Source organism: Podarcis erhardii, assembly GCF_964252035.2.
Source record: "Podarcis erhardii genome assembly, chromosome: 4".
Classification (NCBI taxonomy): domain Eukaryota; kingdom Metazoa; phylum Chordata; class Lepidosauria; order Squamata; family Lacertidae; genus Podarcis; species Podarcis erhardii.
Genome location: NC_138508.1, coordinates 75,281,598 through 75,306,923, shown reverse-complemented (window position 1 = coordinate 75,306,923; position 25,326 = coordinate 75,281,598). Strand labels below are relative to the sequence as shown.

At 43.3% G+C, this 25,326-nt stretch overlaps 2 protein-coding genes across 3 annotated transcripts in view; one reads left to right on the top strand and one right to left on the bottom strand.

Moving 5' to 3' along the window:
* The window catches only part of GABRA5 (gamma-aminobutyric acid type A receptor subunit alpha5), a 74,157-nt gene that overhangs the window by 12,407 nt on the left and 36,424 nt on the right, over positions 1-25,326 (top strand). For both annotated transcript variants that reach the window (XM_081858988.1, XM_081858989.1), the window contains exons 3-5: positions 6,354-6,475; positions 8,927-8,994; positions 9,113-9,333. In XM_081858988.1, coding sequence (XP_081715114.1) covers positions 6,354-6,475; positions 8,927-8,994; positions 9,113-9,333 — 411 coding nt within the window. The remainder of the gene's footprint in view (positions 1-6,353; positions 6,476-8,926; positions 8,995-9,112; positions 9,334-25,326) is intronic.
* GABRB3 (gamma-aminobutyric acid type A receptor subunit beta3) overlaps positions 1-25,326 on the bottom strand; it is a 191,466-nt gene that overhangs the window by 141,306 nt on the left and 24,834 nt on the right. The window lies entirely within an intron of this gene.

Below are 25,326 nucleotides of genomic sequence, written 5' to 3'. Positions count from 1 at the left end.
ATGCATTTCACTCCCTGTGCAAAAGGGGGTGTCATCCTTGGGGAAGCATAGCCACTTGGAGGAAGGCATCTGTGAAAAAGACACCATTTTATGTAATGCTCTACATGTGAGTTGCATCTTGTGTCTTACACAATAAGGCTTTCTGTAAAAGAATTAGATGACAGTTAAAGTGGCCCAGAGTGGATTTTTCAAGTGGCACAATAAGAAAAAATGTACTCTTTCATTTTATTGCCAACCAGCATAACAAAGAGATGAGATTTCAGGCTACCAATCAACACATTCCAGGGACTCACTCACAAATGGAGCTATGCTTTCCCCCAGAGAAAACCCATAATAGTTATGGAACATTGGAATCAGATTCTAGACAGAGCCAAGCTCTTTTCTTCTTCTGAGCTTGGAATTTTAAATAAATAAAAAGAATGCAAACAGCACATATTTCATGCAGGTAAACATATGCTGAATCAAGCAAATTGCATCTCTTGCCAAAACAATTTAATAGTCCAATCAGTTCAGCTTCACTGAGACCATCAAAAATGGCAGGTGAAATGCCCAGCAAAATAAAATCTGATGTCAGGGTGGGAGGGAGGCTCACATCACTCACATGGAAGGCTAAATCATTCACAATTTTTCAGCATCACCATCCCTATTACTATGAGATTACACAAACAGGTGTGTGAGAGAGAGGGAGACAGGGAGGGGGAGAGAAGACAATGACAGACTGCGGTTACTTGTTGTCAAGGCTTGCATATGATGTCCAGTTGGGCACTGGAAATCACTAGAAACCATTTTAGGCTTCCAGTTCTTCTCTGTATTCTGTTTCTCTCTCAAAGTTGTTTCCTTATAAGCAGCTTTAGGCAGAATTAAAATTGCACCAAAGCTTTTCAAACCACAAATAGTTTGTATAATGAAAGAGAATTCACCGGCACACTTCCCAAGAAGTGTCAGCCATCCAGGTACCAAACAATGCAGACTTCCCTTTCTAAAAAGCTCATTGGATTCCTTCTTTTTAGATAGTTTTTCAATGTAGTGCTATATTATATTACATAACATAGGATGTAATTGCTTCCAGGAAATACCGGGAGCAGGAGAGTGTTGGATTAGACAAGAATCATAGGCTTTTGCTAGTCTTAATGTCTCCTTGAAGACAAACACAATTTCAGTTTTTAAAAAATCCATTGGGGAAATGCTTTTACTGCCCTTAGAGAAGAGAAATTGCACAAAGGGTTTCAGCTTTCCCCATGTTTCAGCCTGGCCAGTGGAACAGTAAGTACATTAGCTGATTTTGTCACTGGTCTGCATTCACTGTTTCTGAATTTCTAAGCAAACCCCTAGCTTTTACCATGATGGCCAAAAGAAATCTTGCAGACGCTTTTGACAACAGTTAGAATTTAAGATGACCATATGATCCATCGTTCTTGGTATTCAATGAGACGGTGAATGTTAACTTCCAGGCATGTATAAAGTTCCTTAACGGAGCAGAGGAAACCCAATCAAATGGAGAAAAATGCTTATACACAGGTGTAAGATTGCCAGAGCCAGAGAGAACATAAGAAAAGCTCTGCTGGATCAAACCAAATACCCATCTGGTCCAGCATCCAATTCTCACAGTGGCCATGCATATGGCTTTGTGAAACCCGCAAGCAGAATCTGAGTGCAAGCAGGATTTGTGATGTCTACTTGCAGTGCCAGCGGGTAGCTTTCTTTCTTGCGCTTCTACCTAGCTTTGGGAATGTGGGAGGAGGGCTGCAGGATCTCTTAATCCAGAATGCGGCAGCTACACTGGTGACAGGGGGCGGCTGCTGAGACCACATAACACCAGTCTTGAAAGACCTACATTGGCTCCCAGTACATTTCCGAGCACAATTCAAAGTGTTGGTTTTCACCTTTAAAGCCCTAAACGGCTTCGGCCCAGTATACCTGAAGGAGCATTTCCACTCCCATTGTTCTGCCCGGATGCTGAGGTCCAGCTCTGATGGCCTTCTGGTGGTTCCCTCATTGCGAGAAGCAAGGCTACAGGGAACCAGGCAGAGGGCCTTCTTGGTAGTGGCGCCCGCCCTGTGGAACGCCCTCCCACCAGATGTCAAAGAGATAAACAACTACCTGACATTTAGAAGACATCTGAAGGCAGCCCTGTTCAGGGAAGTTTTTAATGTGTGACATTTTAATGTATTTTTAATCTTTGTTGGAAGCCGCCCAGAGTGGCTGGGGAAACCCAGCCAGATGGGTGGGGTACAAATAATAAATGATGGTGATGATGATGATGATGATGATGATGATGATGATGATGATTCCCCTCACAACTCCATCCCAAAGCCTGGGAAGGTTCTGTTCAGCTTAGGGAAGGAGGTGCAAGGCTCTGGCAGGGGCCGAGAGGCCAGTTTCTCAAAACACACATAACCTCTCTCTCCTCCAGATAGACAAGCAAGAGTAATGATCAGAGTTCAAGGACACATTCCAGCCTGGCAAAAATACTCCAGGAGGGTGTGAAGTGTGAGGAGTGTGGCCTGGGGGAGAGTAGGAGGTGTGGCTGGAGGGGGCATGTGGCCTTGGGAGAGTCCCAAGGGTCAGACAGGCCTGGAGGGTGGTATTTGGCCCTGGGCCTAAGGTTGCTCACCTCTAAGGCTCCTCTAAGAATTGCTGCAGTATTATATTATGTGTAGGGACGCGGGTGGCACTGTGGGTTAAACCACAGAGCCTAGGACTTGCCGATCACAAGGTCGGCGGTTTGAATCCCCACGACAGGGTGAGCTCCCGTTGCTCGGTCCCTGCTCCTGCCAACCTAGCAGTTTGAAAGCACACCAGTGCAAGTAGATAAATAGGTACCGCTCCGGCGGGAAGGTAAACGGCATTTCCGTGTGCTGCTCTGATTTGCCAGATGCGGCTTAGTCATGCTGGCCACATGACCCGGAAGCTGTACGCCGGCTCCCACGGCCAATAAAGCGAGATGCGCGCCACAACCCCAGAGTCAGCAATGACTGGACCTAATGGTCAGGGGTCCCTTTACCTTTACTATATTATGTGTAACACTAGAGTGTGATTGTTATTCCAAATCATTTGTAATTTTGTTGTTGTTGTTTAGTCGTTTAGTCATGTCCAACTCTTCATGACCCCATGGACCAGAGCACGCCAGGCATTCCTGTCTTCCACTGGCTCCCGCAGTTTGGTCAGACTCATGTTTGTAGCTTTGAGAACACTGTCCAACCATCTCGTCCTCTGTTAAGAACACTAATTATGACAGGGTGGCAGTTCCATGCCTACAGGAGCTATGGGCAGTCCCTGTTCTGTTCTCGATCCTAGTGGCATTTATTGTCCATGTTAAGTGAGAATGGCCATGGGACTGAATCCCTGAAGATCTAGCTTCCATTATGGTTTTGCTCGGCATTACACAACATTGTGGCCATCACTGCTCGCAATAACAATTTCATAGGATTAAAATGTTGCTAAAGACTCTGTGTAGCAGATGGCAGAATTTGATCCTCTGGCTGCAACTTAATTAAAGCGGCGCGTTGACGGTGACCATGATCAACTTAGGGAAGAAGGCCTTTGACCCATCGGCTACTTATCTGCAAATATCTGCAAATGTTTTCCATTTACTCATCTCAGATACTGGAGTCTGTCCAGCAGTAGCAGAAAAGGAAGGCAATGGGTGCAGCAGAATGTCTAGGAATTTGGTGGGAAATGTAATGCTAAAGCAGAAAAAAATGACGGTTTTTAAAGTTGTTCTGAGTAGGGGTGAGAAAGAGACTTGTCATCACCTTACAGAGATTATAGAAAGACTGTTCCTGCCCTCTGGCTTAGAATTTGAGGCCTGGTGCTTACAAATATCACTTGTGGGAGATAAACCTGTCTGTAGACTGTACTATTTCAAAATATGTGTGTGGACTCATATGATTGAATGTATCTCTAATATTCCCTGCACATAGAAAACCCTCTTATCAGGGAGAAGGGTTGGCTTATTCCAGTAGTCCTCAACATTTTCAGGCCCAGGACATACCGTACTTCTAATCCTAACCAGCATTTGGGGACCCATTTTTTAATCTTTTACCATACATTTGCATGGTGGTAGTGCTCTTGTTGAGATCCACCTCAGATCAAGCCGTGTCCCACTAGTGGGTTCCAACCCACCAGCTGAAGACCAGCGGTTTATTTTATTTATTTATATAAAAAAAAAATTACATACCACTATTCATTAAAAAAATCTCAGAGCAGTTTCCAACAGTCACACATAAAACCATACAATAAAATACCTCGGGTTACAAATGCTGCGGGTTGCGCTTTTTGGGGTTTCGGACTGCACTGAACCCAGAAGTACTGGAATGGGTTACTTCCGGGTTTTGGAACTCACACATGTGCAGAAGCACAAAATGATGTAATGTGCATGCGCAGAAGCGCCAAATTGCGTCATGCACATGTGCAGATGCGGTGCTTCAGGCTGCGAGTGCTGGGGGTTGCGAACGTGCCTCCCACACGATCACATTTGCAGCCAGAGGTATGACTGTATATATAATAAAATTAGAAACCAGCCTTAATGGAAATATGTATTCTTAATTGCCCACAGAAGCCTGGAGGAATAGAAATACTTTCAGCTGGCATTTAATGGTCCAAACTTGGCCTTCCAGCTGTTTTGGGACTACAACTCCCATCATCCCTAGCTAACAGGACCAGTGGTCAGTGATGATGGGAATTGTAGTCCCAAAACACCTGGAGGGCCAAGTTTGGCCATGCCTGGTCTAATCAGAAGGAACCTGCTGAATTGCTTTGGCATAACAATCCCACAGGACTGGGCTGATGACCCCAAAGGCTCCATTTCTTATTTTTGTCAAATGAGCCTCATCAGGTTGAGGAACAATTTGATAACCCAGCCTCTGAATGCTGAAGGTCCCAGGTTCAATCCCTAGGATCCCCAGAAAGGGCTGGAAAAGACTCCTTCCCTTATATCCTGGAAGTCACTACCAGTCAGTGCAGAGTATTGAGCTAGATAGGTTAATGGTCTGACACAGCTTCCTATGTTCTCTCTCTATGTGTGAATGGAACATTCAATCCTGTGAGCCCACCAACAGTCAGAAATGGTACAGTCCACAAGCCAGTTTCCCACACCATATGCATTTATGCAGTGCTTTTTTCTGGAGGGACACAGGGGTTACACATACCCCTAAACATTTTGTGAATCTTTGTACTTTTGTCCATTTGCTGTATTTATTTTCCCCAATTTGAACTATAAAATGGTGATTTTCCTGAGTCAAAACAAGAGTACCCCTAAACATATTTTAAGAAAAAAAGCACTGCCTTTATGGAACTATTAGAGAAACAAAGAAAGGTGACAAAAAGGGAATGGATGAAGAAGGGTGAACAAATCTCAGGTTCGTGGTGTTTAGTTGTTTTTTTGCTAGAACCCCAAGATCTACTAACCAGGTGGAAAAGAATGGCTGAGTGGTGCAACACACTTTTAGAATTAAGGAGCAGGTTGCTTCTGAGCAAACTGAATTTGTTTACAATACCAAAACTGAATGCACAGCCCTTTCACACAAAACCCCTCTCCAGTTTTCCCCTATACTTCCACCTCTGATATCACCAGCTTAATTTAGAAAAGGGGGGAGGGGAAGACGCTTTGTTGTCACTGTTGTTAAACAATTGGGAGTCTGCTGCAAATTACTGTATTTTTCGCTCTATAAGATGCACCAGACCACAAGACGCACCTAGTTTTTGGAGGAGGGAAACAAGAAAAAAAATATTCTGAATCCCAGAAGCCAGAACAGCAAGAGGGATCGCCGCGCAGTGAAAGCAGCGATCCCTCTTGCTATTCTGGCTTCTGGGATAGCTGCACAGCCTGCATTCGCTCCATAAGACGCACACACATTTCCCCTTACTTTTTAGGAGGGGAAAAGTGAGTCTTATAGAGCAAAAAATACGGTACTTCTTGATCTATCCAGCAGAGAACTTACAACCAATCAGGGCATGGCTCTGTCTGTAATTGGCTCTGGCTCCACCTACTGTTGGCCTCCCTGCCTTCCACCCTATCAGTTCCAATGGACACCAGGCACCACCAGACCTGCCAGTAGATTCTGATTTACTCCTGGAAAAGAGGAAACAAATTGTACCTAGAAGCCCTGACAATAGGGTGAATCACGCTTTTTGCCATGCAGCATGCACATGTGTTATGCATGTTATGGGGCACCTGTGTGCATGACAAGCAAAGTCCAAGAGCAACCAAGCCATTGGATTTTCCTGCAGTCCTTGTTTAAGCTATCCATTCTCAGATGCTTATGAGATCGATGACACAACCTTTAACTCTTTAGCTGTCTCTCCCAGTTTTTATTGATGTGTCTTCTCCATCCCTCCCCCCCTTTTTGCAGCTTCTCACAGATGCCAACAGCCTCAGGAAAATATGATACCAATGATAACATCACCATCTTCACTAGGATTCTGGATGGCTTGCTGGATGGATATGATAACAGGCTTCGTCCAGGCCTGGGAGGTACAACAGATGTTCCTATAAGCATGCCATTGTAGGGACAAATGCTTAAAACAGCATGCTGCCATGTCCCAGTAAGAGATGACCAAGGATGTGTTTAGGGAGCAGTGGGAGATGGTTAAGAGATTTCCAGAAGGTGTGCTGAAAGCAGCAGAAGAGTGCCACAAAAATCCCCTGGTGCTTTTGTTTTCTCACTGGTTGTATGTTAAAGATTTCCCCATTTTCAAGTTAGAAAAAGCATCCCTGGCCCGCAGAGTTTGTAATCTGTTTCATCCTTCTCAGGGCAGACCCAGAGAAATCAGATCACCTCCTCAGTGTATACGTCGGCCTTGCAACCAGACAAGGAAGTTGGGGAGGGTGGGAGGAGAACACTGATTTTAAGTTATAGTGGCTATGCTGCAAGACTGTATGAATGCCACTTGCTATACTGTTTATTATTTAAATCCCACATTTTCAGAGATGCTTCAATATAGATTTAAAGCAATGCAACAACAAAATATAAAAACTGAACAATTAAACAACACCAGCCACAATGTAGTGGAGACCAAGTAATAGAATGACTTGACAAGGGTTGCAAAATGACCCAGTAAATGAATGCTTTCCGTCACTTTCTAAAGGCCATTAGGCATTATTGGAACAGGAACAGGAAGTGAGTTCAGCTGTCAAGGTGCCACCACTGTCAAGGCCGTGCCCCTCACAACCACCCACAACCCCATCAATAGTTTGAGTACTCAGATACTCTGGACAGCTCCATATATAGGCTCAGGCTGGAGACTCCATAAAAGCTCATATGCTTCTTTAGCAGCAACCATAATCAGAATAAACCTTAAATAGGAAGCACTGATCTATCCCAATATCTAGCTCTGCCGTCGGTGAGAGATACCTTTTCATTTGAAGAGGATCCTCATCCACTGAAAAAGTGGAGTTTGACCCCAGGGTCATCACAGGTTCTTCCTTTCAATATCTGGATAGAAGTCATATAGAATATTCCCTATACAGTGGTACCTCGGGTTAAGAACTTAATTTGTTCTGGAGGTCCGTTCTTAACCCGAAACTGTTCTTAACCTGAAGCATCACTTTAGCTAATGGGGCCTCCCGCTGCCACCACGCAATATCTGTTCTCATCCTGAAGCAAAGTTCTTATTCTGAGGTACTATTTCTGGGTTAGCGGAGTCTGTAACCTGAAGCATCTGTAACCTGAAGCGTCTGTAACCCGAGGTACCACTGTATCTGTTTTTGGTTAATTGCTAATCAGTTGCCTCTCAAATCTCAGAATGCTCTATCTTGTAAATCAATAACCTAAATATCTGATAGTGTTACTATAGCCCCAGGTTGTGATGTATATCACATTACCAAGAAAACATCACCAAGATTTCTAGGATTTTCTGATATCTGAAAAGATTTGTCATGTAAAATCAATATACCATATCTAAATTGCTAAGCTGAATAGTTGGCAAAACTCACGTTTGCCTTAATGACCTAGGCTTTGTTATGACATTATCATTCCACGAAGCAAGCAAGAATAGAATAGAATCCTTAAGGGGAGAGAGAAAAAAACCCCAAATGAGCTTTAAGCAGTGTTGAAAAAGATCAGAGCATCCGTTTTTAGTACAACCATGTGAATACTAACAAATGCAGCCACTTGTGAAATTTGACATTGTTAAATGTTATCATTTAATTTTACCAGTCCAGCTGTTTTTAAAGCTGGGCAGACATAATTAATGTCCTCTTTGTACCAGAGCTAAACACCACTCATTTCATTCACTCTTCTGATGGTTGTGGGGACTGGGCTGCTAATGCAGGCATGCAGAAACATGGCGTGTACAGTGACCCATTCTTTCAATGGAAGGGCACCTCTGTGTCCGCACCCCTCTTTGCACATCTATTGAAGCAGCCCACACATTCAGGAGTGCCACATCGTGTGCCTAGTTACATGTACTTAGGTCTGCTGAATTGCTGAATTCCTCGCTTGTAGGCGAAGGTGATCTACTGCTGCTACAGTAGTACCTCGGGTTACACACGCTTCAGGTTACAGACGCTTCAGGTTACAGACTCCGCTAACCCAGAAATAGTACCTCGGGTTAAGAACTTTGCTTCAGGATGAGAACAGAAATCGCACACCAGTGGTGCAGCAGCAGCAGGAGGCCCCATTAGCTAAAGTGGTGCTTCAGGTTAAGAACAGACCTCCAGAACAAATTAAGTTCTTAACCCGAGGTACCACTGTACTTACTTCTGCAATGTATCTTTAGCATCAACAAAGTGCTAAGTGCTGTCCTCAACACAGAAACAATATGGTAATTGCCCAGAAGCCGCATAGCATTAAGTGGAAGAGTCAGGATGCCACTGAAGGGCAAAACCCTTCTTTGCATTGCTATCACTATAAGATTAGGTGTTCCTCGATGCAAATTGCCAGCTGATGGAGCAGTCTTACTTGTTTACATTTCTTTGTTGTAGAGAGAATAACAGAGGTGAAAACAGACATCTTTGTCACCAGTTTTGGCCCTGTGTCAGACACCGAAATGGTAGGTTGCAATGCTGTGATTCTGAATGTCCCCCGCTGCTATTTGCTAGAATAATCTGGAGGATTGGTTCATTCTTACGAGCTACGGCAGTTATACAATGGTCTCTGTTTTACGCCAGGAATATACTATTGATGTTTTCTTCCGGCAAAGTTGGAAAGACGAAAGGCTTCAGTTTAAAGGTCCCATGCAACGCCTGCCTCTGAACAACCTCCTTGCCAGTAAGATCTGGACTCCGGACACCTTTTTCCACAATGGTAAAAAATCTATCGCCCACAACATGACCACTCCTAACAAGCTTTTGCGCCTTGAGGATGACGGGACTCTCCTCTACACAATGAGGTGAGGAGGAAGATTGTGGGTTTCTTTTGACGCTTGTTCTGTGATAGGTCCCCAATTGTGCTGCCCTGTGTTCTTCACAGGAGAGTCAAGGGGAAAAAAGTCTCTTGCATACATTGATGAGAATATCAAAAGAAAGCAGAAGGCATAATCATGCCTTATAACTAGCAATTAACATACAGCTTCTGAACAATGCCCATCTTTTTTAAAAAAAATTATCTGAAAAATAGACTTTTCTTTCTCTTTCTTTCTTTCTTTCTTTCTTTCTTTCTTTCTTTCTTTCCAAAAGACTGGTACTTTCCCATTGTATTTGTAGCTGTGATTTTGATCTAAGCCAGAAAGTTGAATCTGTCACTGGTTTGGTACTTATTGAACAATCAAAGACTAGGTTTTTCTTTTCTTCCTTGACTTTTACTAATTAACAGACCATGATGTTAAAGCTTTGGTGAGCGCATGAGAGAGGCTTCATTTTAGCAGGTGCCCTTTTTCAGATCAAGCGAGTGCTTTTTAAAAGTCTTTGTGAGTTAGATCAATATCCATATCTTTCATAGCTTTGGTTCTTTCTGATCTAGTGATATTGGAAAGACATACTTTTGCACTGCAATTTGTATAGGTGGTGGAATGGATTATAAGCCTCTCTGTGGCCTGATTATTATTATTTTTTGTTCTCCTTGCTAATAAATAGGATGGAATTTAAGCCTGACTATTGCCTGACTGTTGTTGTTATTGTTGTTCTAATTGCAAATAAGTGTTCTGTAATAGTTACTTAGGAGCAACAATTGCATCAGAAGTGTGGTCACACAGACAAAAATCTATAGGAAAATTAATGCATTACATATCATGTACAGCTGCCTGTAAAATATGATTAATGACAAATGATAGTGGCAAACTCTGGAATTGGCTGGGCTTGTAATAGTGAACTTATTATGAGTTCTTCTCCCATCTCCTGAACTCATTAGGAACTCAAGTAAAGTTTCATCCTGGCTCATTGTGACTTTGCTAGCACCATCACATTTCTACTGATGCAGACATCCTTTTGCAAAACTTATCTGGAAGTGGCTGCAGCAACAACAAAAACCTTCCTGTGAGGTTTCTGTACCTATCAGAGTTTTCTCATTGCTAATAACAGCATGGCTAAGAGACTGAGCTATGATTAAGGAAGTCTCCAGTTCACAACTAGCTCCTGCAGTGAACCTCCAAGGTGGCCTTAAGCAAGCCGCTCTCTCAGTTCCCTACTCTGACAACTCACAACTCTGGACCAAGTTACCTGAAAGTCTATCTCTGTCTGTATAGATCTGTAAGAGCACTTAGATCACCTGATGCAATTCTAGCTGTGGCACTACATCCTAGAGAGTATTGTCGTGCAGTGACCTGAGAATGTTTGCCTCAGAGAGCAGAGCCCTAGAACCCTTTCAGTCCATTATATTTTAAGAGCACCTCCTCAATTCCTATCATGGTTTGCAGCAGGGAAGGACTTTCCCCACCCTCTATGAGCTTGATCGCTGCTTCGCCAGAACCCTGGTTCCTAGTGAGGAAGCCAAAAGGTGTTGCTTCCTAGTAGAGCAGCGGTTCTCAACCTGTGGATCCCCGGATGTTGTTGGACTACAACTCCCATCATCCCTGAGCTCTGGCCTTGCTAGCTATGGGTGATGGGAGTTGTCCAACAACATCTGGGTACCCACAGGTTGAGAAAGGCTGTAGTAGAGGGTTGACTCCACTTGGCTCCAGAAGCGGAGGGAATATATTCACAGATAATCAGAAGCATTCCTGCCAGGTTCTTTTCCCTGTGTTTGAATCTGTTCCATAGCCTCTAGGCCAGTGGTGGGGCACCTTTTCTTTCAAATTATTTTTATTATTTTTCCAGATTCTTACAAATCCAACCAAATTACTTTAATACAATTTTTTTAATACAGTTTCCTGCTCCTGTTGTAAACATATGTCCATCTTTTCCTCCTGTAGCCACATCATCTCTTCATTAATATCCATTTTATCCTTCACTTGTTGTTGTCCATTCTTATAGCCGACCATCATTGCCTCCTTACAGACAGCACCTCGGTTATTTCTTTAAAATATAAAATGTGTTTCATGTGTGTAGTCAGGGCTGGATTTAGGTTTGATGAGGCCCTAAGCTACTGAAGGTAATAGGGGCCTTTATATGTCCAGCTGTCCTTTGTCAACAACAAATTGTTGCTGCTTTTTGTGTTGAATACATGCTATATGGTAATTTATGGACCTAATAGGTATCTAAAGCCATTTGCACATAACAAAATATGTATTTTATCAAAGTAATTGTTGAACTGAAATACAATTAAGAAGAAGTATGTTAATAGTGAAATACAATCGAGCAGAAGTATATTAATAGTGAAATAATTATTAAGCTTTAACTTAAAATGATTTTGCTGTTGCTGTATGTAGGTTTTATTTTATTTGTTTTTTATCTTATATTTTGGAAATGTGCATCCAGTGTTTTTTTTTCTTTGTTTTTTTTGCCCCCCCCCAAGAGTGGAGCCCTAAGCTATAGCTTGTTTAGCTTATACGTAAATCCAGCATAATCGGATAGATACATAATGTGTAGTCCTTCATAATCGTTATTGTCTCAGACCCGGTGTGCTGGGAGAGTTAGTTCTTATCTTCCTTTGTTCAGTCTTCGCAGTGTTTACAAAGTCACATTCCAACTCCCGCTGTTCACCATTTGCATGCAGGTTGAGGCTATAAATATCTCACAGATTACACGTCCACTCTCTGCCATTAAAATTCCACTCTGGAGTTCTTCCTTGGCATGCAGCTGAAGACAAAGTCTTTTCTCAAATACAGCCTCTTGCCAGATCAAGCAGTGGCCGAGGAGTGGGGCACCTTTTTGACCTGGCAAGCCAAATCTTTAACTCCCCTCACCTCACGGGCCAACTTTGACAGGTGGGTGTCGGGTCTGCCAGCCCTGCTTGCAGTGGTGGCAGTCCTCGCAGGGCCTCACCACAGTAGTGGAGGGCCTCGCTGGGCCCCATGGCTTCCTCCCAACACACATGACTTCACATGTGTGTGTCGCATGTATGATGTCATGCGCAAGCGATGAGCCTTTTCCCCACCCCCCATGTCAGGCAGAACTTGGCGTCTCTGAATTCTTTTAATATTGTCTTCTGCCATAATGTAGCCTTGAAAGGCATCCCTCCTCAAAGCTGAAGCTCTGCAGCCATGAAACTTCAAGTGCTTCATTAAACTCTGGCTCTGTGACAAAGTGTCATAGTTGCGAGGACTCAGTACCGGGCACAGAGTAAGCAGCAACAGCAGCAGTCAGATGAAAAAGGGCCGCCACTTAGCAGCAAGACACAATGCCATGGGAAGAAGAAACATGCATCTGATTAGAAGGCAGTCATTTTTGTGCGTGTGCCGCTAAGCCATAGAGTGCAGGCCCAGAGCGGAGTTCTAGCCATTGCACTCTGTATCTGGTCCATGCTGCTGGCCAGTCCTATAGATACTCTTCGACAGTGGCTGTAGGAAGAGGCTCCTTTGCAGCATCCTGCTGCTGTGGCACCTGTAGTTGCTGGGTTTGTTGTGAGACCTCCTGAGTAGCTTTGTGGGACACGGTGATTGAAATTTTATAGAGGAAGAGGAATCAGTGGTGGTAGCAGACCACAGAGGGAAGATGCAGCAAGGGAACTGGGAAGCCATGGTTTCCCATTCATTACCTAAACCATTGCCCAAAGCTTGTCGAAAACTTCTGAAAATCCTTCAATGTAATGATAGATTTGTTGTAAATATTCAGTTTTGTAGTGCAGAAAATTGCCCTAATACAAAGGGCTCTGCCATTCACAGAACTTCTGTGAGAGTGAGAGTGTACTGGTCCTGAGGGTTAACCATGTGGCAAGGTCCGAGTCCAGTCCAAGGTCGAGGGTGCAGTATGGAGGTTGTCCGTCAAAGCTGAAGCTGGGTCCAAGGCAGGGAGTCGGGTGAGGTCAGGAACTCTGGCAGAAGAGCAGGACAGGCTGCAGGCAGGAACAGGCTACCAACAATGTTGCTCCCGCAACCTGGGACTGGTGCTGACTGGCTTTTATATGCCCCGGGGCATAGGGCGGCCCTGGTCCACAGGTGACTCGCCTCTCCTGGCCTGGAGGCGAGCACTCCTCCTGCAGGAACTTAGTTCCCTCCGCCTCTCTGCCCTGAGCCTCTGCAGCTCAGGAGAGGCTGGAGGGTTACTGGACCCAGAGGCAACCTCAGCCTCCCCTGAAAGGGCTGAGAGTGGAGCACCTGCAGGCAATGGGTCCTGCAGCACCTCAAGAGCCAGAGCAGACTCAGCTGGTGTCTGCACCTGAAGATCCAGCACAAGTGAGGACCCTTCAGGCTCAGGCCCCAGCCCTGGCTCAGCTGGATATGGAGGCGGGGAATCCTGTGCAGGCTGGGATTCCTCAGGTTCAGCATCCGAGTCCGAATCCCAGGCCATCACAGAGAGTCTAGCCTATTCATTTCAGTCTTACTTTATCTTATCTGTATCCCCAGACGATGGGGATCCAAAGAGATCCCCCCAGCTTCTAACTTATTTTCACAACAACCCTGTGAGGTAGGATAGCCTGAGAAAGCAGAAATGTTGGGAGTAGGTATCTTGGGTGCTGAAATGAATGTGGCAGATTTGGGTTTTGAGGACAACCCAATGTGTGTACACACTATGTGCTAGATGAGAATTAAAGAGTTGTATCAGGCTGCCGTTTGTGTTATTGCTTCCATTTTTGGTTGGGAAATCCCTGAGTAATACATAATCATATCAAAATGCCTCTGCAGAGCTGTGCTGCATTTAAAACATCACTCCTTTCATCATGAGTGTTCCTGTGATATTTTTCACTGGCAGAAAAAGTAATGATAACATGCACCGGTTTGTCCTCAGAGAAATAGCTGCTAGCTGTAAAATGTCAGGTTTCAAAGTGTGATGTCTCTCTCTGTGTGTATATTAGCAAGTTGCTTTCCCTCACATTTAGTAACCATGGTGCAAATTGAGAAAGCCCTTGTTATGCTTGAGAATTGTTCCATTGTTTTTAAATTCAGGCTGACTTTGTTCAATAATAAAGCTCAGTGTGACCCCCCAAAACCTGTTTTGGGCTTGACCAACCACATGGTTTAGCAGCCCTGGAGGTTATTTCTATGAGATCATTACAATTCAGAATTGAAATTCCAGCTTCTGTGGATGCAAGTACGTGCACATTTCATTTTAAAATGTACATAAAAATTAAAATGCGTATAAAAATATATGAGTGGGGGTATTAAAATCATTCAATAAATTGTAAAGCCTAGATAATGTTGGACACCAGTCAGTAAGGATACTGAAAATTTAGATTTAATGTAAGTGAAATGAACTGAGTTCATTCAATTAAATTCAGCACTCCTCTTCTAACATCTATTTCAGTAGCATATACAAGTATTGCAGACTTGTAACAAGGTCAGCACTTAAATTTTCCATTCCATAATGCACAATTGCTGTAATTTTCTGCATAACCATTATGGTCACTTTGAGAGAGAGAGAGAGAGAAGAAAAGAAAGCCACAGCCACAAAGTTGGAGTTTTCATAGACTGTCAGTTTTGTGTAGTACCTTTCTTGATTGAATTTGAGCTGGAAATACCCCTCCACTGGGGATGTGAGCACTAAATTAGATACAACATTATTCACATATTTAACCCTTCTGTGTCTGATCTCTTTAAAAATTAATGCAGGGGGGACTAGATCAGTACAGTGGTACCTTGGTTGTCGAATGGCTTGGTCCCTGAACAAATTGGCTTCTGAACGCTGCAAACCCGGAAGTGAGTGTTCCGGTTTGCAAACATTTTTTGGAAGCCGAGCATCTGATGCGGTTTCCACAGCTGCCACTTGAGGGCAGGAAGCTCCTGCAGCCAATCGGAAGCCGCAACTTGGTTTTCAAATGGATTCCCAGAATGGATTAAGTTCGACAACCAAGGTACCACTGTATGGGTATCTGGATTAGGACCATAGTGGAGGTAAAGGCTTAAGGGGTATCGCTACAGAATACATTTTAAGCACATCCAGTGCACATCTAGAACAATGGTTTTCCCAAAAGAATCCTGGGAACTGTGGTTTGCTAAGTGTACTGGGAATCATAGGAGGAAACTAAACTTCCTAGGTTCCTTTGAAGTCATGTGCTTTAAATGTGTGTGGCGGATCTGCCCACAGTCTCCCTCCTGGGCTTCAACCATCACCCCCTCCCCAAGCTCAGAAGACGATTCAGGTGAGGTGGAATTGCTGCTCAAGGAGTCACTGTCCACTGCTCTGGGATCTTCCAGGTCAGAATACATTGCCTGCTGTAGTCCTTGGACTCAGAAGACCTACAGTGGTACCTTCGTTCTCGAACGGTTTAGTTGACAAACAAATCGGCTCCCAAATGCTGTAAACCCAGAAGTAAGTGTTCCGGCTTTTGAACGTTTTTCAGAAGCCGAACATTCAACGCGGCTTCTGCTTGAGTGCAGGAAGCTCCTGCAGCCAATCGGAAGCCGTGCCTTGGTTTTCGAACACTTTTAGGAGTCAAACGGACTCTTGGAACAGATTAAGTTCAAGAACCAAGGTACTACATTACTCCCAATATGTTCCTCTTCAACCAGGCCTTGAGCTGATTATACAACCTTTTAGATGTATCTTGTGGTATACAGGTTATCGTTTTGTTGCTCCTGGTTTAACTATATATTTGTGCTTTTGTATTTTTATCCTGTGAACTGCCCTGAGATCTTTCAATGAAGGACTGTATATAAATCGAATGAATAATAATAATAATAATTAATAAAAGAATGGTTGTAGCTCAGTGATAGAACATCTGCTTTCCATGCAGAAGGTTCCAGGTTCAGTCCTGGCATCTTCAGGTAGCACTGGGAATGTTCCTAGTCTTAAAACGATCCACTACCAGACAGTGAAGACAGCACTAAGGAACATGGACCAATGGTCTGCCTGATTGAATACAAAGCAGCTTCATATGTTTCTATACAAACACCACAGCATAGTTGCTTTTTGTTGTTGTTTAGTCATTTAGTTGTGTCCGACTCCTCATGGTCCCATGGACCAGAGCACGCCAGGCACTCCTATCTTCCACTGCCTCCTGCAGTTTGGTCAAACTCATGCTGGTAGCTTTGAGAACACTATCCAACCATCTCATCCTCTGTTGTCCCCTTCTCCTTGTGCCCTCCATCTTTCCCAACATCAGGGTCTTTTCCAGGGAGTCTTCTCTTCTCATGAGGTGGCCAAAGTACTGGAGCCTCAGCTTCAGGATCTGTCCTTCCAGTGAGCACTCAGGGCTGATTTCCTTCAGAATGGATGCGTTTGATCTTCTTGCAGTTCATAGTATGGTAGTGAGAGCTAGTGGCTGCATAATAAGGCTCAGACTAGTAGGGCACTGTCCAAGGTGCTGACAACAGCAGCCTCCCCTGTTGTGACCCCACTCTGCTTTATGTAACATGACTCTACCCAAAGAGTGAGTGCCCCTATACAGCAGGCTTCCATTGAGCTGAGACAGGACAGGACACCTCCCTGTTCATCTGCCAATCTGCTGCCCCCACTTTTTAAAACAAAACAAAACGCATGCACACAAGAGCTAAAGGCACACATCTTGGTTGGCCCCTTTGGCTGCTTTGGAATGATCTGCTGTGTTGAGCAGACAAAAGGGCAGGAAAAGACATGTGCCAACTCCGAATCGATATCAAGTTCCCTAATCCTTCCCGTCCCGAGTTCAGCATCAGACTGGGCTGCACTGCCTTTAGAGACACACAGTTGCCCATGAGAGCTGGCTCCGTGGGAAAGTGTTGGGTGAGAGGTTATGACAGTTCTGCCTATGTGTTATTATTATTATTATTAAAAATACTTATTAAAAAGTTACACTTCAGCTTTGCCCACTGCCATAATACCACAGAATGATCACTCCTATCCTCAATCCCTCATCCCTGTCATGTTGGTTCGCCAAATACTCTCAATAGGAACCCAACTACCGATCTGGTTTACTAGACATTTTCAATCACTATATGCCCTCCACAGATACCTCTGTGATTATTATAGTATTAAAATATCCTGTTCTTCCATAAAAGAGAAAAAAAGGAGACCAAATTGTGTTAAATGTATTTTTTTACATACCTTTGATTATTTGCTGGTGGTATGTGGGGCATTCTGATAGAGCAGTGCTCCAGATATTATTAACCCAAGCATCTTTTAGTATATTGGAGGTTTTCTTCCTGCTTGTGTTTGAGCTATGATGCCTGGTTCATCCACCCAAGCAACTGCTTAAGATATGTTTTTAATGGGCTTAAGATGCCCATTATTTGATTACTTCAGCATTTATGAACCAAGAGATAGTAAAATTAATTATAAAAATGCAATCTAAGTATTAGTTTAACTACTGGGAAATAAGTAAATATATTTAGAATTGAGCCACACATCTGATTTAGCTGGACAAATGGAGAGTAAAAATACTAAGCTGATTGTAAAACAATGTTCCAGTTACAGATAGGTAGCCGTGTTGGTCTGCCATGGTCAAAACAAAATAAAAAAATTCCTTCCAGTAGCACCTTAAAGACCAACTGAGTTAGTTCTAGGTATGAGCTTTCGTGTGCATGCACACGAAAGCTCATACCTAGAACTAACTCAGTTGGTCTTTAAGGTGCTACTGGAAGGAATTTTTTTATTTTGTTTTGTAAAACAATGTGACCAGCATGCTTACTTGCGGAGTAATTTGATTTCTAATAAGTGTTTGGAAACTGGCAACATGAATTTAAGATTGCATCTTTCTTTTCAGCCCCTAGAGGGGAGCATTGTCCGTTTCTAAATTTGGAAAAAGCAGCTTTCACAAAGAGGAAAATCTATACAAAATGCTAACAGCTCTGATTTTTGTGGCATCCTAAAGGTTTCACACAGAGAAAGGAAGAGTACCAGCAATGAGCTTTTATTAATATTTCTGTCTGATATTGCTAATTTGCATAGCATATCAGAAATGAAACAGGAAAGTGAGGGGGGCATGGGAATATTGATACAAACACAAATTTCTACTGATATGTAAGTGGGGAGCAAATAAGCAGGATTCTTTTCTTTCAGAGAAAACCACTATGCTTGTTGAATTGCAGAACAAAGATGCAAACCTATGCTCTGATTAGCTTTAAATGTTCATTTTGCAAAACTACTTGGTTATTTATTTGCCATTAAATTTGGTTGTAGGGAAGCTGAATTTATTAACCATAACCAAGCAGTCGCTGCCATTTGCACATGGAAATATTCGACCTGCCTTAATTGTACATTTCAAAATAAAATAAAGTAAAATGTGAACCGGCTGAAACTGAGTGCAATATGTATAATGGCCACTTGATGGCACCACAGGCATATCTTTGCTCACAAAGTCCTGGCCCAGTAGCTGTGCTTATTAATGGAGAAGAACATTTTCAAGGCCTGCGTCATGTGCATCATTCATGTATGTGCGTATGATGTTCAGAATCAGGTGCACTTAGGTTCTAGGCTCCCATAAATACATTTAACAGAAACTTTATAGACACCGTAATGTTTACTGGGTATTAGAACGAATTAGTGTGGAATTAAGGAGCTATTTTTAGTGCTGCTGCAGCACGGCTGATTTTTTCCCTTCCTTTAAAAAAACAAAAACCAAACTTACCTTAATTTTTAAATCGGTTGGTTCTCTGCAGAGACAAACTAGCATGCCAGATGTTTTCCCAGCCCGGCTGTGTAATCCCTTGTAGGGTATAACAGCGGCTACCCCAGCTGCCCTTCAATAAGTACGGACATTATTCCCATCAATAGCTGCTTCTAGAGAAGCTTTTTCATTTTAACGCATGGGGGGGGGGGGTGAGTTAGCCTTTTCTTTTTCTCATCTTTGTTATTAGTGTTTTGGTAGCACCTGATATAATCGCATAAACACAAGCATAAGAAGGCCCGCGAGGCAGTAAAAACCTAGCGTGAGGTAAAGAGGCGTCCCATTAACCTGTTAGGTACTGAACTCTCACTCTCTGAGACAATATTTGGGGCTCGCGAGGAAAGGGAGATGGACTTGAGCCTATCAGGAACTAAAAGATGGGCTAGATAGGATCTGCCAATCTCTCTCACCCCAAAATATGACTTTTGACTCATGTTGCTTAATATTTTGTGTGGCAGCAAAGGATTAAGAGATTATGTGAAAATCGGCCAGTATTTTTTATTCTGCTGTCACACACACAAACATAAACAACAACAACAAGCCAATGTGACTTGTTTTGTGTATCAGCTTGATTTCTTATAAGGATTTAAAAAGTGGTAGCATGAATTGAAGATCATGAGTGTGTGTGGAGGGCGGGGGGGGGGGGGGAGAGAAAGGAGGGAGGGAGAGAAGGAAGGAAGGAAGGAAGGAAGGAAGGGTATTTTGCATGCAGGCTAATGATCCAGTGCCAATTGTTTCTGTATGGACTGAGGTACATTATGTTTCCCACTCAGCCTTTTCCATTAAATTTCCAAGGTCCTAAATTGTTTGATTGAATATATGTCAAATGTATGATTGACTTCTAGGTAGTAAAAACAAACAAACCTCAAAATGCACAACATAATAGATGCTTCTAAGGTTTTTACAGTAGCTAAAAGATGTGGTGGGAAAAACAGATTTTAAATTACATTTGATTAGGTGGTAAAGGGAAAAATCATTCCCTTTATCTTGCCCAAGCAACCCAAAGCAACTTGCAACCAAACACAAAAAAGCAAACAACAACAACACCCCACATAGATACATTAAAACCAAGGAGGAAATATGCACATTAAAAACATCCCACCTACTTCTAAAAGGCCATAGACAGTTGATGGCCGAAGCCCTGGGTATAGAGGAAAGTTATTGTCTGGCGCCTAAAGATATATGAACCATTCAAGGCTTTATAGGTCAAAACCAGCACTTTGAATTGGGCCCAGAAAATAATTGGTAGCCAGTGCAGTTGGACCAGAATCGGTGTCATATTCTCAAACCATCTTGCCCCGGTGAGCAACCTGGCCGCTGAATTCTGTAGCTGAAGTTTCCGAACCATCTTCAGAGGTAGCCCCACATATAATGTGTTGCAGTAATCTACCCTAGAGGTTACCAGAGCATAGACGCCAGAAGTTAGGCTATGCCTGTCCAGACCAGGGTGCAGCTGGGCACCAGCTGAAGCTGATGGAAGGCACTCCATGCCACCTGGGCCACCTAAGCCTCAAGCGACAGCAATGGATCCAGGAGTTACCTCCAAGCTGCGTGCGTGCTCCTTCAGAGGGCATGTAACCCCATCAAGAGCAGGCAACCTCCCTCCCATCCATCCAGTCTAGGAAACCACCCACTAACAGTTCCTCAGCCTTATCTGGATTGATCTTCAGTTTATCGACACCAATTCCTAGCCTTGTTATGAGAAATGGAGAAAAGTTTCTCCCTATCCATTTTCTCCAAACTCTGCATAATTTTAAACACCTTGATCATGTTCCTTCTTACTTGCCTTTCCCCCAAACTAAAAAGCTCCATATTTCCTCATAAGGAAGTCACTCAAAGCCCAATAATTTTGGTTATCCTTTTCTGAACCGTTTCCAGATCAACAAAATTGTTTTCAACAGACCAGAAGAATACCATGAATGGTACAGTGGTACCTCGGGTTAAGAACTTAATTCGTTCCGGAGGTCCATTCTTAAACTGAAACTGTTCTTAACTTGAAGCATCACTTTAACTAATGGGGCCTCCCACTGCCGCTACGCCACCGCCACCCGATTTCTGTTCTCATCCTGAAGCAAAGTTCTTAGCCCAAGGTACTATTTCTGGGTTAGCGGAGTCTGTAACCTGAAGCGTCTGTAACCTGAAGCATCTGTAACCCGAGGTACCACTGTAACAGCATTTGGATATTGGCCATTTTATTTGTAACCCCTTTCCTAATGATCCCTAACATGGGATTCACCTTTTTCACAGCTGTCACACACTGGGTCAACATTTATGTTTCCTGCTTGGCAGGGGGTTGGACTCGATGGCCCTTGTGGTCTCTTCCAGCTCTATGATTCTATGATTCTATGATCTACAGTGAGCGATCCAGTATGATCTCTACATTTCTTTTCTTTCATTCAGTTGTTGTTGTTTAGATAAGGCCTGCAGGGGCCTCTGCTCCCCTTCTGCATTGATTAGGTAAAGCCAGTGATAAAGTTTCTCTGTAACGCCAAGACTTAAATTACCCACTGTGCTGAAGAAGGCACCTGCCAGCAATAATAAGGACAAGACTTGTGCCCTTCCACAGCCCTTGCCATTTGAAGTTTTGAAAGCACTTCACACAAAAAACATACAAATAGTAATTAAGCTTCATCACCGCTCTGCAACAGCAAAATAGTAACGATCGGGTACCCCCCCCCCAAGCATGGAAATTGGCACAGACTGTGACCGTGAGTAGGAAATGAACAGGGGCTCCAGATTTTCTGAATCACAAATTCACTGGTGGGCGGCGATTGTGCCTGCCCACCAACAGAAGGCATAGAAAGGAGCTGCAGAGTATGAGAAACAGAAAGCTAGAAGACAGACAGGGTGGGTGGATAAATATAGTCCAGTGGGTGGCAGGCATTTCCTTATAGATGGCCTCTGCAAGGTTTGCACAGCTGAAGTCCCCTAAGGTTTAAGAAGGACTTAACACTGAGAGAGATCAAGCCAGGGGGATTTTTTAAAAAACAAGATTAGAGGAAAGTGAATCACTTCAGGTACACCCAAAATAACTGAACAGTGAACAAAAAGAAAATAAATGACAATCAGTTTAGCTATATACTGATGGTTCAATCTTTTGTTTGCCTTTAAAAAAAAGTGCATGGTTTTCTCTTTATTTTTATTTTTTTTAAAAAGTTAAATGTTGCTGTTGTTTTTAAAATATCCCAGCCTCATTTGTTTCTGAACTTCATTGTCTACAACTTTGTTGGCCAATTGCCAACTTTTGGGTTTTCTTCTCTTTGACATAGTTGTACAGCAGCCAAATCTTTAGTCACATCTTAAGACTTCTTTGTTGTACTAAATCATTTGCTGTCCTTTGCGTGGATAGATAAGGTGTGATGAAAATCCCTGACCTACAGAAAGGCAGCAAAAATTATGCAACAATCCCTTGCTTGCAGTATGGGGCACTATGGTTTGCATAACTTTCACAAGCTGTGTTAAGTCCTGGGCTCGCTTGTTTCCTCCCTCTAAACTTCTTGCCTGGTTGGGAAGAGGAGTTCAGAAACTTCTGCTTTCTCTTTAGCAACAGACATGTTGCCTGGCCCAACAAACTTTAGATAACACCAAACCATGGTTTCTGAAGCTGGGTTGAAATCAACTGTCGTTTGTGTTAACCATGGTTCAGTTTTGATGACATGGGAAGCCATGGTAGACTAAAAACAGAAACGAACGCTTCCCAATTTCTTTATGCTGTGCAGAAGGAGGAGATGAGAGGCTTGTTGTAACTTATGCATGTTTCACTAAACCGTGGTTTCTCATAATACAGCCACAGAGCATAGTTTATTCTGTTGCATTTCTTTTCTATGTCATACCTCGTGTTGTGTTATACCTCGTGTTGCGTTAGGTTCATGTTGCGTCATACGTCATGTTGCATTAGGTTCATGTTACGTCTTTTCAGCTTGCGAACACGGCAAACTTACACTTCTGGGTTTCGCCGTGCGCGCACACACAGAAGAGTTCTGCACACTTCGTGCATGCACAGAAGCATTCTGCGTGCTTTGCATATGTGCAGAAGTGCTCTATCACACTCCATGCTTGTGCAGAAGCACCGCTATAGTTGCAGACTTTTCAGGGTGCAAAAGGCACCCTGAACAGATCGTGTCCACAACTAGAGGTACCACTGTACAGTTTCTCTAGATTGTGCATAAATGAATAGGAAATAAATGAACGAGGCTTTAGTGTATAACCTACTACATACCCTTACAAAAAAAAGGTACCACTAAACTTGGTCATGAAATTTTCCCAAAGGCTAGAAACACCTCATTCACTCACATGCTGTGGGTGTGTAACATCAGCTGAGACTCTGTGAAAAGGATGTGACTGGCACTTCTCCATGGCTGGTTCATATGCATCTCAAGCAATTTAGAAAACATCAAGCAGAAACAAGTATCATCCATCATCATATACACAAATGAAAGCTCCCTTGTATAGTAGTGGTTGCACCTTGATACTAAGTCATGATAATGACCGAGTGACATGAAGTTAAGGTGGAAGAAGTCCTATTTAGGTGTTCACAGAACAGGTGAGGGAATAAAGTGTGCAGGGAGTACATTCACTAGTCCATGTCCCCAAAGTCCCTGTTTCTGCTGCCCCTATGCCCTACTTGAGCTTTGTGCAATGAGGTCAAAGATCCAACAATGGATTCTTTGCATGGTCATCTGAACACGCTGGGAATACTCTACAAGATCACCACACAATCGAGGTTTCTTCAGATCTGACAGCTCACCACAGGAAGGTCAGAGGTGAAGGCACCAGATACAGCTCCTCTACCACGGATGCCAACTTGAATAAAATATTGGGGGGCAGGTAAGCCCCACCTAACATAATTGATCACAAGACACAGCACATACAAACTATTTGAATGGCAAGGTCCATCAGCTTGGGGCTGGTGGCCCCCTCAAATATTTGATTGGGGGGCGAAGGGACCCTGGCCTGTAGGAGCTGGCTCCTATGTCCTCTAAACTTTACTCTCCTGTGTATTCTTTAAATTCCTATTTAGGGTTGATGAGGAAAGAAGAATGCAGGTTTATTAGTTGAGTGCTTTGGGAATCTGATCATTGAACTCCTTTTTAACACATTCTTGGTTACTCTCTAGTTTATGTTTCTTTTTAACAGAGATATTTTACAGCCGTACATCTTTTTAAGAGTACTATACACATTTGGAGAAAAGTGATTGGATTAGGGAATATAGAATTCTTCCATGGATTTCTTTTTTTATTCTTTTTTTTTTAAAGTTTTCATGCCGCATACAATGTTTTGGGTGAAAGCTCAGGGGACGACTGTTCCTTTCTGCAGATTAATGCTGTTTTACAAGGCTATGCTTTTATAACTTTTCAGAAATAGGCGTTTCTGCCAATGGTATATTGACTAGTTGTGAGATAAAGCTACCAGTTCACCTAGAATAGATAGATTATGTACCAGTATGCAGAGTGAGGGGGATGCATTAGGAAGCTGATTTTGGGCTCCATGAAAGAGCAGCAAATGGCTAATTATCTAATCTATTACCAGTATATTGTTCACTGCCAGGGAGGAGGAGAGGGGCTTGGGTGTGGCCTTGGGTGCTATGTAGGTTGACTTGAGGGCTGGGCGATTTGCTGCTATGCCTCAGGAAGTAACATGCCTTGGGCTGTCTCCGAATAGATGGATGGAGGGAACAGAGATGAGGACAACTCTATAGATGGATGGGCTACTGAATAAGAGGGAGGGGAGAGGGTGCAAGGAAATGGTTGTAGAATGGCAAGTGGGCTTCAGAAATGTTATTTCCACCCTTTACAGCAGGCATAGGCAAACTCTGGCCCTCCAGATGTTTCCCATCATCCCTGGCCACTGGTCATGTTAGCCAGGGATGATGGGAATTGTAGTCCCAAACATCTGGACGGCCAGAGTTTGCCTATGGCTGCTTTACAGACTCACAGTCAACTTGAAATCCGATTGATTGTTTTGGAACTACCATGAGATGATGGGACCTAATTAATATAGGCCCCACAAGAATGTGTTCTTTTGATTGTAGTGGATAGCTGTTAACCAGGCCTGGATCAGAAAGTCAATTCTTCAAATAATAGATTTGGGGGGAAATAACCCGAGACTATAGTTCAGATGCTGTCATTATGGTGCGGTTTAGACCAGCACAGGGAACAACAGAGAGAATAGTCTTAGTGTGACAGTGAAACATTAAACTTGTTGGCTTTTTTGGTTTGCTCACACTTGTACCTGGATGTACAGGCAACCCCAGATTTGCATGGGAGTTGCATTCTGGGTCATCATGCACATAAGCTTGTTCCACCTCTGCCTCCTCCTGTTCTCCCCC